The sequence below is a fragment of the Coptis chinensis genome, chromosome 4 (assembly GCF_015680905.1).
Source record: "Coptis chinensis isolate HL-2020 chromosome 4, ASM1568090v1, whole genome shotgun sequence".
Lineage (NCBI taxonomy): Eukaryota > Viridiplantae > Streptophyta > Magnoliopsida > Ranunculales > Ranunculaceae > Coptis > Coptis chinensis.
Genome location: NC_141459.1, coordinates 23,914,288 through 23,928,751, shown reverse-complemented (window position 1 = coordinate 23,928,751; position 14,464 = coordinate 23,914,288). Strand labels below are relative to the sequence as shown.

Here is a 14,464-nt window from a genome sequence, read left to right as displayed (position 1 = left end):
ATTTAGTCGTTTTTTATGGTTAGCTTCTTTTGGGGCTAAAATTTCTTACTTCCTAGATGCTTTATTAAGAACTTATGAAGAATAACCATCTGAATTTGAGGAGAAAGAAGAAAGTGAAAGAAACGTACACTGAAAGAGGTGAGGTTGAAGAGAAGTCCTTAGAAAGTGGTGAAGTACATCGAACTCGCAAACCCAACCATCTTTTGCATTGGGCTTTACATTCGCATTGTTAGTGAAAAGATATTAGTTGAGGTGGTGGGGAAAATGGTGGTAGAGACGTTGGCGGAAACATTGGTGATGGTGGACAACTTTGTTGGAGTGGAGCGGTAAATGGCAAGGGAGATGTTTCTCAAACTGATTTCATGGAGTACTAATGCTAACAGCTATAATACAACATCATATCACTTTCTTTATCAATTGTTGATCAAGATGCAGTTAAGAAAATCCAAAATAATAATTATTCTAAAAGAGAACAAATAAACTAATAACAATTGTATTATGAAATACTAAGATAAAGACAAAATAAGCATCAATCGGCTATTCAACATGACACCCAACCTAATAACATTCGTATTAAAAAAAAAACAAAGGAAAATTTGTATGGAAATGCTTCTGTTAAACAAACGTGTTCACGTACATATCAGTTATAGTGGTCACAATGTCCAAACCTAGTCTTTTGCTTATTACACTAATACCTGAATGATAATCATAACAGAAAGAAACGACTAACAAATCTAAGCTAAGGAACATCAAACACGTAAAAATTCAAAAATGTGGTTCTTTAGAACACAATTAACCAACAAAAGGACATAGATTGGAAAATTTAGTTTACGCAAATACCAAACTCAAGGTCAAATAAACACGATATGTAAAAAATTATAGAAATAGAAAAACTAATCTCCAAGTGAAGGGGGAGTTAGAACCTCTATCATGAGGTGTGTAGAGAGCGTAAAACATAAAAAGAGTAACAATGATGCCGATAAAACAAATTAGTAACCTGAATAAAGCATCCATCATACTCAATGGTTGCCTTTCAAACCAATCCACCGACAGAGAAATTCAAAATCTTGCATTTAGTAAGCGAAGTCAACTATCCGGCCTTTAAATATTGGTCGAGCTTTATTCAAAGAGTGCATTTTACAATGTATGTAATGACATATTTATTACACACTAAACGAATGACGAGAAGTAACAACTCAAAAGGCATGGCTTGACCATAATCTACAATGGATACAAACGGCACCCTGTCCCACAAAATTCAAAAATACCTACTTTAATTAGCAACTAAATAACTTATGACTTATTAGCACGAAAAGAACAAATTAGGAAACTTGTTTGTTAATTTCCCAGTGGAACTAAAATTTAATTCATACAAAAATGAAATAAGAGAGAAAATTAGACACGGAAGGGGAAATGTCTAGCTAACTGATCCAGTTTTGAGAGTGATTTGATGATGCCAAAGCTCTATGTTTCTTCTATACTTAAGTAGATAATATAAGCATGTACTCACACAATATCGAGGGGAAAATATTGAAGAGTAGGGTTTAGTTTATCACTTGTGGAACGAGAGAAGGAACATTTTTCATGCTATAAATCGTTGAGTTTTTGTTGGGTTTAGCTTTCATTTTTCAGTTAAAATTTTCTAATTTAATCTTCCTTATTTCTTGTAATCTTCTTGTGACGGATAGCCTCACTAAGCTCAAAAAGAGGACCAAGTCATGGTTTCTTGCTCTATAGCACATACTTAAACTGAGAATAAAAGAAAATCACACAATAGATTATAAGCACGTCTGGATAACAACGCCGTGTTGATTTAAATCAATTCACTTTCAAGCTCAAGTTCAAGACTCAGCTTTATACCAAATTAAATAGACCACTTAATATTCTCTCTTGTTGAAGAAACTGAATTGAGTTCTAAATATACGCACCAAGTACCTTAATAGGCATGGGACATCATTAAGTCTCTATTGAAGGTACTTGAAGTCTCATCACTATCTGTGTATAACTGTAGCATGCTGAAAATATAGAAGCAAATCATAAACTGTGGCGTAATAATAGTTCTAGGTATCCACTCGCCACATATTATATTGCTAGTACCTTTGACTACCTGACATGCCAAAAATAGAAATAGAATTCATGTTTTTACACCAAGTACATAGAACACCCCCTTATCAAGCATCATTATATAAATTTGAATTTGAAAAATACATCATCATATAGAAATGCAAAAAGTAGGGGAGAAAGGAAGAAAGGAAGAAAGCAAGTACCTTTGGCTTAGTTAGTTTCGTCCAAGCAAAACTATAATATAGATCATAACTTTGTATCGCAAAATAGAGCAACCCCGCAAATCCAAGTCGCACTATACATGTATATACTTGGTCAAAGAAAAGAGTTGAACAATATGAGCAATCAGTGATGATGCATATACTTAGCTCATGGTAGCATACTAACTGATGTCTAATTCTATTCATCTAGATGGAGAAGTATGACTCTGTTGGGACTATTGGTCTAAATGGCATACAAATTGCTTTGTTGATGTATCTTTAGAATTAAAGGACAAATGACAATGCAATGATGTCTGTCTCGAACCCATTTCAAAAGCATCCGACTTAACCTGGGACACTAAGTAATATTAGAATATAAAAATTAATGAAATGAGACAGAGTACAAAACATCTACCCCCATTTTTTATCGATAACAAAAGCTAAAAACCAAAGGATTAAAATCACAATAATGGGTACCCACGACGTTAACCGAATCATCAGTTGGTATTATGACACGAATTGCCACAAAATTGTGAATCAGCTTACTACGAAATTATTGAAAGATACATGATATGTCATGCAAGAAAATTGGTTTGAATTTATCAAGATTCTCCTTGTCTTTTGCTTTTGCCACAAATTCTTGGTATTGGAGCAAAGTAAATGGATTTAGTCGTTTTTTTATGGTTAGCTTCTTTTGGGGCTAAAATTTCTTACTTCCTAGATGCTTTATTAAGAACTTATGAAGAATAACCATCTGAATTTGAGGAGAAAGAAGAAAGTGAAAGAAACGCGTGCACGAAGAGGTGAGGTTGAAGAGAAGTCCTTAGAAAGTGGTGAAGTACATCGAACTTCATAAACCCAACCATCTTTTGCATTGGGCTTTACATTAGCATTGTTAGTGAAAAGATATTAGTTGAGGTGGTGGGGAAAATGGTGGTAGAGACGCGTTGGAAAACATTGGTGATGGTGGACAACTTTGTTGGAGTGGAGCGGTAAATGGCAAGGGAGATGTTTCTCAAACTGATTTCATGGAGTACTAATGCTAACAGCTATAATACAACATCATATCACTTTCTTTATCAATTGTTGATCAAGATGCAGTTAAGAAAATCCAAAATAATAATTATTCTAAAAGAGAACAAATAAACTAATAACAATTGTATTATGAAATACTAAGATAAAGACAAAATAAGCATCAATCGGCTATTCAACATGACACCCAACCTAATAACATTCGTATTAAAAAAAAACAAAGGAAAATTTGTATGGAAATGCAGCTAACATGGTTATGCAAAACTAATGGAGCTAAGAATGCTTAATGTAATTATCATGGTTATGCAAATTTAGTAAGAATGTTTGTGGACAAACTTAAGTTTCTTATATCCTAATACACTTTGGACATTGTATGAGTTAAGTACTAACTTCAAATACTAAGTTTAGAGACAGAAGATTGGGTATTTCAACATCCTAAAAGAAGGCTTGGGTGCAGATATTCAATGAAGGGCCTAAATTTACATTATTGGTTTGAATTTTCAAACATGAAAGCCTAACGTGCAATATGGTTCACTAAAAGTAGGCATCACTAAAGAGTTTTCATCATTCTTTCTAGGTATCCACAGTTTGCTTTATATCAATAAACACCCAAGGAATGTGTGAAAATCCCACCATAGATAAAACCATTTAAGATATGAGATACCTTGACAACTGTAGTCACTATAACTTTGTTATTCTTGTTCTTGGCGTTACTCTTCTTCTCCACTCGAGGCTAATTGTGACTTCTCCTAAATGTTAGAGATGACTTGCACCAGCCTCTACCAAAAGGGTGTATGTAAATTAGCTCTTGCACAAACATGCTTAATTAATACATATAAATTTGTAACGGGAAGTCTCAAAAGGGCGGAATAGAACCAAACTTATGTATCTCAGGCAAAAAATGAACTTGTGGTAGTGTTGATCTTAAATTAATAAACACCCAAACCAAAATTCAAATGAATAACCACTTAACTAAAAAAAAAAAAACAAACTTACTAATCATCAAGCTTTGTGGATGTTATTATTAGTGGCGCATTGCATACCTTTCCATCGTCAACCGGAGATATGCTAAAGATAAGAATAGAAGATGATGGCTAGGGATTGCATCCATTTGCTCAAGAAGACCGAGAGTTTTTAAGGTTAGAAAAAACTAAATTATAGTGTGTGCTAGGAAAGAGTTTCAGTTGAAACTATATCTATCAAAACCCAAAGAAATTGCATAACTTGAAAATAGAGGCAATCATAAAATCAAGAAATATTAGAACTCAATGTAACAAAGTTAAATATCAACGACTATTCATAAACTAATCAAATAGTATCAATAATAACCAATAAAAAATCTCAAAATATGATTGACCCGAAAGTATTTCAAACCTATAAGCTAGAACACTCCACAAGACGATGACATTGGCGAAAAAAATCAGAATTTAGCTCAAAACTTGGGTCAAATATTCATTGCCAAGATTGATAAATTAAGCCCGTGAGTAATTCTTCCAACCACGGTGCCATTCCCCAATATTAATGCATGTTGAGTTGCCGACAACCATGATCGTGGAGGAGTTTTTTTCCCCAACAACGAAGGCATTAAGAAAACCAAAACCCTCATGGATGACTTCATCCCTTGCGAAAATCATGAAAAAGAGCCTCGCTTGAATCAAAACCATAATTTGTGTAAAGGATAGAGTTATAGGGCTCTAGTCAACAAATTTGATCGTGCTGATGCAAATTACCCGATTATTCGATTGGGTTTTGGTTCGCCAGGTTTCTCCACTTTTTTCTCAATCCATCCTGATTTCTCGTGAGTAAAAAGGGTACTTAAAATTTGCCTACGTGGACACCCTCAGAGAGCAGGAAAAGGGACTGCTATTATATATATATAAAGATTTGAACTACTTCTTTTTTGGGACTCTCTATATATAAAGAAAGAGATAGAGAGGATGCTTGAAAAACTCTCAGTCGGTTTTGCTTCTGAAAAGTGGGGAAGTTGAATCTTTGTTCAAGGTAAAATTTGGTTATTTATTTAATTTAATTTTTATAATTTTTATTTTTCTCCAATTGAGAAAGTGGAGACTGACGAAATTCAGTTCAACTTCTTCTCAGTAAAAAAAAAAAGGAATAAAAAACCAAATTCACTTGTTTTTTGTTTTGTTTTTGAAAAATCATGTATTGTAATTTACATAGAACGAATAAAGGTAATAACTTTCCTGCTAGTCTTATCAGAGGACTTTCACTTTCAAATAATGTTTCACCTTCAACGCCTGGTTCATCTAATTTAGATCAGAAGAAGAATAAAGATGTGAATGTTTTACAATTTTTTATTGAACCTTCTGTTGATTTAGATCATCAGGAGGATAAAGACAATAATAATCAACCTCCGAATCAAGATAATTCGAATATAGATGGGAATGATGGAGAGAGTAACTCTTCCTTTCCTGTTCCCTATGTTAATTGGCTGGAACTCCCTGGTCATCTTACATTTTTCATAGCAGAGAAGCTCTTTTACAATGTTAAGGACCTTATTCGGTTTGGTGCTGTTTGTGTGTCTTGGCAATCTATATTTGTTGAAATTCGGAAGGATAGGCACCGTTTACCTCGACAACGTCCTTTGCTTCTGCTTCCAACTGAATTCAATAGTGATGATCAGACACGTAGTTGCTACAGTCTGACTGAGGATGGAGTTTCCAGTTTCCAGTTTCCAGTTCCTCATGACTGGCACTGCCAAAGTTCCAGTCATGGGTGGCTGGTGATAGTGTGTGACAACTTGGATGTTTTTCTATTTAATCCATTCTTGTCTGTCAACAATGTTATTCAGCTTCCCCCTATAACAGCTTTTACACTTGGTCCGAATGAACTTGTTTTTCATAATAGCTACTTGACCAAGGCAGTCTTGTCTGCAAATCCGACTTTGAATCCCAATTATGTAGTTATGGCTATCCATGGTGGATGTAGATATTTAGCCTTCTGGAGGCCTGGTGACAAAGCGTGGACTTCTCTGGATTCCAAATACACGTTGGCTATGGATATAATATATTTCAAGGAACAATTTTATGTTGTGACACATTTTGGAGAAGTTTTGGCCTTTGATGTGAATCATCCTTTCCCCAAGGTATCAGTGATCACGCCAAGACCCAGGGATTTATCATTACATTGTGAATTCAAGTATATTGTGGTGTCATCTGGGGACTTGTTGCAAGTTTCAAGGCGGAGGGACCTCACTGATGAAACTCACTTTACTCGCTCATTTGAACTCTTTAAGCTGGATATAACTCGAGCTGAGTGGGTTGAGGTGAAGACGTTGGATGGAAATATATTATTTCTTGGGGATAATACTTCCATTTCTCTTTCAGCGTCAGATTTTCCCGAATGCAAACCGAATTCTATATACTTCACAGATGATTATCAAGAAGCGTATATGGAGAGAGTTTATGAGGGGGGATCTGATGGTATAGGACCACATGACATGGGAGTCTTCAACTTGGAAGATGGGAGCATTCGACAACATTACACAGTGCATTCAGAAATGATCATTCCTCCCCCTATCTGGATTGAACCGACACTGTAAAACTGTTTCTCTGTAGCTTAGTTGAAGTTTTAAAAAGAGATAACTAATCTTTCTCCTCAGGCCGTGTTACTGAGAATTGGTTGCTTTTGAAAGTTTCATTAAGTGTGCGTTTGTTCTGAAGGAAAGACTATGGAAAGGAAAGGAAAATAGGTGTGGTCCACCTTTTCCATAGTTTTTTGGCTGTTTGTTTGTCCCCATGGAATAGGTCATTCAGGTATGGAAACAAAACTAGGGGAACGGAAATGGTTTTGTGTCCGTGCTCTACCCCTAAAAAAATCGCGGAAAGGAAAAAAAACAAAAAAAAAAAAAAAAAAGAGGGCGACCACTTCAAAAAAAAATCGGAGGCGACAGCTCAAGCCACCATGAACATGAATTTTGACATATCTAAATGTGGTCGCCAGAGGCAGAAGCTTGTTAAAAAATAGGAATCTGCAATACACTTAAGAGAACTTCATTGGAATAGTGTTGGAACCAAAGAGAATTTGATATTGAGATCCAGTGCTGCAATATATTTGTCTTGACGTATCAGCAGAACTTTTAATTGTAGCTTTGATGTGAAAATTGCTGATGCCGTTGCGGAGGAAACTAACTTACCATTTGTTACAGTAGAAAACAAATTTGAAGCCTTGGTGGGTATCTAAACCTCCCTCTCTCTCTGTCAATGGTAGAAACGTGTTTGTTATATACACCTATAGCTAATTGTCTGACCTATACCAGGCTGCCCATGATGCTTTTGTTGAAACTAGCGGAGCCTTGAATACAGTTTCTGCTTCTCTTATGAAGATTGGGAATGACATACGTCTACTAGGAAGGTCTGCAATTATTTTAATATCTTTGATTTAGCGTGGTTGATTTCTCATCAGAAAGTTCGAGTTATTCACTGTGATTTATATTTTCAGCGGTCCACGTTGTGGACTTGGTGAGCTCATTCTACCTGATAACAAGCCTGGAAGCAATATCATGCCTGTATTTCCCTTTTTCTCCTACCTTCTATATTTCTTATCCATTTTTTCTCAATCTTTCTTTAAATTGTTTATAGTTAGAATTACAATTGGTTATAATTGGCATTTTATTTTTCCTGGATTAATACTTCACGATCCGAGAGCAATGAGTTTTGGAGAAAAATGATAAGTAGTTTGGAGAAAAATGATAAGTAATATTGATGAAGTATTCATGTTTCCAACTTTCTTTTCCTTTCCACAGCTTTTGCATAACAAACAGTATTATTCATTTCCTCAGTTTTACTTTCCTTTCCACAGTTTACCAAACAGACACATATTTAAAACTCTTTCCATTCCATTCCATTCCATTCCTTTCCACAGTGGACCACTTTCTTTATTTCCTTTCCTTTCCATTAGTAAAATTTTAACAAACACACCCTAAATCTAGGGTTCATACAATTATTTACAAAGAAATCTTTAACACCATCTATAATAGCATGGCCAACCACATCCCAGCAATTCTGATAGAAAGTTTCTTGAAAACCATCAGGACCAGGGATTTCACATAGATATCACCAAAGTATTCTTTAACAGCAAGCCCCACCCCTTGTCTCCCTTCTTGCCACACCTCCATATTATCTTTAATCTTATCAATGTTATTCTTTCTTCTCCTGTACACAGTGGACAAGTGAAAGAATTTGGTATTTCTTCCCCCTTCCTTAATCCAATGTTGACTTGATTTCTATTCCTCACGACAAGGCTGTTTGAGTGGAATACGCTCAAGTTATTAAATGCTAACTGTTATGTTTTTAATAAATTCAATTCTCAAACCCTTTGTTGCGGTGTGACTGTGTGGCGTTTTTGTTGTATGGTTAATATTATATGGATTGGCTTAGCTGACCAGCCACATAGTTATGACAAACGGCCAACGGGAGTTGCTGGAAAAGTATAACGATATAATCACACCGGTTTCGGATATAAAGATCAGAAATGCGGCAATTTGAGACTAAAGAATCGCCATAATTCTTGTAACAATTTCTGAAAAGTCAAAATAGAATCTACTAAATGCGTTGATATTACCCTTTTCGAAAGGAAGAAGTAGAGTTATGTTCGAGTGGAACACGTGTAGACGTGTTATACTCTAATTTGAACTATTTCTTTTTTGGGACTCTCGAAAGAGATGGAGAGGATGCTTGAAAAACTCTCAGTTGAATCTTTGTTCAAGGTAAAATTTGGTTATTTATTTTTCTGACTGAAGAAATTCAGTTCAACTTCTTCTCATTAAAAAAAAACCAAATTCACTTGTTTTTTGTTTTGTTTTTGAAAAATCATGTATTGTAATTTACATAGAACGAATAAAGGTAATAACTTTAAGGGAATTCAAGTTCCTGATAGTGTTATCAGACGACCTTCACTTTCACCTTGCGTTGGATGCAATTCAACGCCTGGTTCATCTAATTTAGATCATAAGAAGAATAAAGATGTGAAAGTTTTACAATTTTTTATTGAACCTTCTGTTGATTTGCATCATCAGGAGGATAAACACGATAATAATCAACCTCTGAATGGAGATAATTCGAAGCTTGACGCTTTGGATATAGCTCAGGATAGTGGAGAGAATAATCAACCTCCCAATGGAGGTAATTCGAAGCTTGATGCTTCGAATTTAGATCAGAACGATGGAGAGAATAATCAACCTCCCAATGGTGACAATTCAAAGCTTGACGCTTCGATTAATTCTTATGATGATGTCGATAATAATAATAAGGATGTTCAAGTTGTTAATTGGCTGGAACTCCCAAGTCATCTTACATTTGTCATAGCAGAGAAGCTTTTCTACAATGTTAAGGACCTTATCCAGTTTGGTGCTGTTTGCATGTCTTGGCAATCCGTATTTATTGAAATTCGGAAGGATAGGCACCGTTTACCTCGCCAACTTCCTTTGCTTCTGCTTCGCACTGAATTCAATAGTGATGATCAGACACGTAGTTGCTACAGTCTGACTGAGGATAGAGTTTCCAATTTCCAGTTTCGAGTTCCTCATGACTGGCACTGCCAAAGTTCCAGTCATGGGTGGCTGGTGATAGTGCGCAACAACTTAGATGTTTTTCTATTTAATCCATTCTTGTCTGTCAACAATGAGATTCAGCTTCCTCCTATAACAGCTTTTACACGTGATCCGAGGGAACTTGTTTTTCATAATGACTACATAACCAAGGCAGTTTTGTCTGCAAATCCGATTTTGAATCCCAATTATGTAGTTATGGTTATCCATGGAGGATGTAGATTATTAGCCTTCTGGAGGCCTGGCGACAAAGCGTGGACTTCTCTGGATTCCAAATACACGGTGGTTATGGATATAATATATTTCAAGGAACAATTTTATGTTGTGACGCATTTTGGAGAAGTTTTGGCCTTTGATTTGAATCATCCTTACCCCAAGGTGTCAGTTATCTCACCAAAACCAACGGATTATTCACTTACATGTCAATCCAAGTATCTCGTGGTATCATCTGGGGACTTGTTGCAAGTTTCAAGGCGAAGAACTGGGACAGGCGGATATTTCTACACTCGCAGATTTGAACCGAAATGCAAATCGAACTCTATATACTTCACCGATGATTTCCATGAAGCGTATAGTTCTAGAGTATATCAGATGGAATCAGATGGACCAGTCCCACATGACATTGGAGTCTTCAACTTGGAAGATGGGAGCGTTCAACCACTTTTCCCAATGCAGTCAGAAATGATGATTCCTCCTCCTATCTGGATTGAGCCGACACTGTAAAACAGTTACACTGTAGCTGTGTTGAAAGATGAGACACCTAATCTTCATCAAAGGTCTTGTTACTGAGAACCTTAGAATCCGTTGCTTTTGTTTGGATGCTTATTTGGTAATGTGAAATTTAATTTATGGTTTTGTGATGTTCGGTCTTTCTCTAGTGTGAGTTTAACAAAATATTCTTCAAGTCTTCTATCCATGCGCTATAAAACTGTCTGTCCTGCTGTCCTGCTTTCTGGAAGAGCAGATCTTAATAAGTAAATTTTATTCTTTTGCTCTTAAATCAGAAATTCTAATCCTTAGTGGCATAGTTATCAAGTAATATGCGCCATTCTCCTGAGAATAATCGATCTATCTTTTTTGCTGTTGATTTCTACCTCCAAATGACTGAATGCGAGAATGTCTTGTCTTGACACTAGTTAATTGTCTAATTGTCTACAGAATCAGTCACTTCTTACTACTGTGGTTTGAAGCGTTGCACCATTCTCATTCTTGTCCCCCAGTTAACTTAAGGTTCATATCAATGCTACTTGGAATACCAAACCATCGCCCGAAAACACTATAAGTATCACAGTTCTCATGCAAGTCTAGAATATGGAAGATGTATTTAATTTTGGCTTGGGAAAAAGATCAGGCTTCATCAGGAAAAAAAAAAAACTCCCTTCGTTGTTAACCAGGGCAAAGAATGAGTACGGGATTGATCAAGAAACCCTATGTATAATAACCAGGGCAAAGAATGTGTATAATATTGTTTGTTGCTCTAGAAAAATTGTTCGGAAAAATTGAAACATCAACCCATCAAAATGTACCATATTTTCGCTCATTTACATATTTTTATCTCAAACTTGAAACTCCCAAAGTACTATATTGCCTTAAATGATCATATGATCCTCCACCACACCGTTTTTATTGGAGGCATATCTATAGATGTTGGGAAACTTTGCTGCAAAAGGAGTATCCCCACACCACTTGTCAAGCCAAAATCAAGAGTTATTACCCCTACCCACACTATGATGTATTCCGTCGAAGAAGAGTGTTTTAGAAGCACGTATTCCCTTCCGCAATTCTTTTTTAAACTCCATTGTAAATTGTAACTAGTATGCAAACCGTGCTTTGCACTGGTTTTTGGAAATTAAGTAATGCGTCCACACACGACAACATCACCAACAACACACTAACAATAGATAACTCCACAACGCTTGCTGTAATTTTAACACTGGAAATTATACTACATTAAATAACTTGTTAACACAACAAAATCTTCTAGCTAGCTAGGCAGAATTGAATCTCGGAGGAATAGACTTGCGCAGGTGTCAATCAACAACTTAATGCTCACGGATCATTCTAAGTTGATACCAAGCAAGTTGGCCTTCAGAGCTTCACAAATGCATGTAACTGAACCTAAATCATGTAAACCATCAAACAATGTGCAACATTGGCTAAAATGTTGAGCTTCAACAACCAAGTTAAGTAAGTTACTCATTAATTAGTAAATCATACTAAAGACATCCTGTAGCAGAATATGAAACAATGGGCTGAACACAATCTCAAAGAATACAGGTAAAGCAACACCACTATAAGAATGGTTCTAACCATGGAAATATAACCAACATAGAATAAGATATATTAGCTGAACAACCAATCGAAAAAGTCTCAAATTTTTTACTTCGTGAGTCATCACACTAAGTTTTTTGCAATACCTTCTAATTAATACATTAGCAAGTGAATCTAGAAAGATATACTACCAATAGAATACACAAACTTTTTAACCTGAAACCTAATAAATCTTCAAGCGACACTGAATAATACATGAAGTAAGCCTTCTAATAAAAATGAAGCTACATGTATCCAAAGATTCCATTCACATTTTCATAAGAGAAATTGATTAACATTACTACATATGCATAAGTGGTATCACGTACATACATAGAGTACACAACAGTCATAGACATCACTAAAAGTAATTTAACAAATTGGTAACGATGACATTACCATTTTTATTTAATCCATAAATATTTCGCTAAAGGAAAATAAAGCACCCAACAACAACTGAATAGAAAATCATATCATTAGTAAAAGCGACCATCTTTCAAATAAGCTCACAAAAACTGAAAGAAAATTATTGCTTATGGAATAAGTACATTGGTAATATGGAAAACAAAGAACATATCAAAACTACGCGGACAACACACCATATAGAACATATCAAACCTACGCCCAACTATTACTAACTTACTAAGCATGCTTTGTCGCCGCGCTAACAAAAAGTGGCTATATCAGCATTCAGAATTTAACAACTTGAATCAAATAGTACCATTAAAGCATTCACGGCTTTGTCTAGAAACTACCAATAATAATGTCTACAAAAGTTAGAAATTAAAGGTAATTAAAAACATGGATATTAATTAAATTAACTAAAAAGTTTCATTACCCCTGATGTCTATTGTCTATCAATCCAATAACCACTCCATCCAGCAATTAAAACAACAACACCACCACCACCATGAATGAAAAAGGCAACTTCAACAAATTGAACGACACAAATAACAATACTATCTTCTTCAGAGAAAATTGTGTGATTGCAATTGAATAAAATTATTTAAACATCAGCATCATTATCAAGCACGTTATAAGCAAATGACTTAAATAAAGAGATTTACGTACAAAACAAGAATGAAACTGTACGAGCAGTCAATTAATGATGGAGATGAACATTATCTTCTATAAAATCTGCAAAAAGAAAATTGTTGGTGGTTAATGTGCGGCATGTCTAATAGCTAATACAAAGATCCTTCATTGAAATTATCAATTACTTGAGATCAATCAAGTAACAACAACAATGACTTAAAATCGAGATTAATAAAAAAAACGATAAAGTGAAGTACCTTTAAAAATATATTGTTGTTCGTCGGATATACAGAGAAATTGATGTGGAAAGTTAATTCAATTTAGAAGACATTATTAGGGAAGGAAACGTAGGTATTTGCAATTTCTAATTTCGATATTGTTAATCTTCAGAAAAACTGCCCGGTTGAATTTATAAATTAGAGGGGGGGGGGGTATAGCTGTTTTATAAATTTTAAAATCATAAAGGAGGAAAGGCTAAATAATCAAAGAAAGGAGATCTAAATTAGCCTACTCGATAGTGGGGAGGGGTTCCTCAAAACCCGGCTATCATATATAGTGTATATGTGCTTTTTATTTGGGTGTAACTTGTTGTAATATGGTTTTTATTTGGGTGTAACTTGTTTTTAGGTATTTTTTCAATTATGTAACATTAGACATTGTAAGTACCCTCCGTTCCACACTACAGTACATGTGTCCACATACCAGGTCGTCCTCCTCTAGCTCGTCCCACACCATTAGATCGTACCCACGACCTAACACCCAGGTCGTCCACAACATCAGTTACAACCATTTAAGGAAGCTAATCAACTAGCACAACCTTGGAGCTCAGTCAACGCAAAAATCAAGGAGACATTTACTTTGTAACATCATAGTAATGATGAATCTCCAAAGATAGAACACAAGGTAGATCTACACTTCATAACGGCCTGGAGCAAATATGGAAGGTCAGCTCAAACATCTATAAATAGAGAGAGATGAACTACGTAAGGCTTGATTCAAGTTTACCCCAAGAGACTTGATATGTAGGCAACTCTTATCCCAAGAAGAGTGCAGCCATTCCCTATCACCCAAATCATCAAGTCGTTGTCCAGTAAACACAAACATCTACATTGACGCCGTCTGCCGGTTCGTTTCCTTAAGAAAATAACAGCCACTCTTTTCTCAAGCCCACGAAGCTGGTCAGAAAAACCACCATGAACCCCTCACTTCAAATGTTGGCAGAGCAGATGAGGACGCTCCAAGAAGCTTTCCACAC

At 35.5% G+C, this 14,464-nt stretch overlaps 2 protein-coding genes and 2 long non-coding RNA genes across 4 annotated transcripts; 3 read left to right on the top strand and 1 right to left on the bottom strand.

Moving 5' to 3' along the window:
- Positions 1-5,184: 5,184 nt before the first annotated feature.
- LOC147502783 (putative F-box protein At5g55150) lies at positions 5,185-6,960 on the top strand. The gene has a single exon (XM_086607618.1). The coding sequence runs from the start codon at positions 5,458-5,460 to the stop codon at positions 6,856-6,858; it is 1,401 nt and encodes a 466-aa protein (XP_086463744.1). The 5' UTR covers positions 5,185-5,457; the 3' UTR covers positions 6,859-6,960.
- A 211-nt stretch (positions 6,961-7,171) lies between these two features.
- LOC147502782 (uncharacterized) lies at positions 7,172-7,914 on the top strand. Its single transcript, XR_015220061.1, has 3 exons — positions 7,172-7,487; positions 7,576-7,670; positions 7,758-7,914. It is a non-coding gene; the product is annotated as an uncharacterized LOC147502782 (long non-coding RNA).
- Positions 7,915-8,354: 440 nt separating this feature from the next.
- LOC147502781 (putative F-box protein At5g55150) lies at positions 8,355-10,724 on the top strand. The gene is made up of 2 exons (XM_086607617.1): positions 8,355-9,024; positions 9,334-10,724. Exons 1-2 carry the CDS (start codon positions 8,980-8,982, stop codon positions 10,585-10,587), a joined length of 1,299 nt encoding a protein of 432 aa, XP_086463743.1. The 5' UTR covers positions 8,355-8,979; the 3' UTR covers positions 10,588-10,724.
- A 982-nt stretch (positions 10,725-11,706) lies between these two features.
- On the bottom strand, positions 11,707-13,579 carry LOC147502780 (uncharacterized). Its single transcript, XR_015220060.1, has 3 exons — positions 13,467-13,579; positions 13,246-13,311; positions 11,707-11,982 (listed from the first exon to the last, which is right to left on the bottom strand). It is a non-coding gene; the product is annotated as an uncharacterized LOC147502780 (long non-coding RNA).
- Between the last annotated feature and the right edge of the window lie 885 nt (positions 13,580-14,464).

Excerpts from the sequence above, each read along its gene's own strand:
- LOC147502783 (XM_086607618.1), top strand. The coding sequence starts at position 5,458 with ATGTATTGTAATTTACATAGAACGAATAAAGGTAATAACTTTCCTGCT.
- LOC147502781 (XM_086607617.1), top strand. The coding sequence starts at position 8,980 with ATGGAGAGGATGCTTGAAAAACTCTCAGTTGAATCTTTGTTCAAG. Across the intron at positions 9,025-9,333 it reads CAGTTGAATCTTTGTTCAAG|GAGGATAAACACGATAATAA; the intron begins GTAAAATTTGGT and ends TTGCATCATCAG.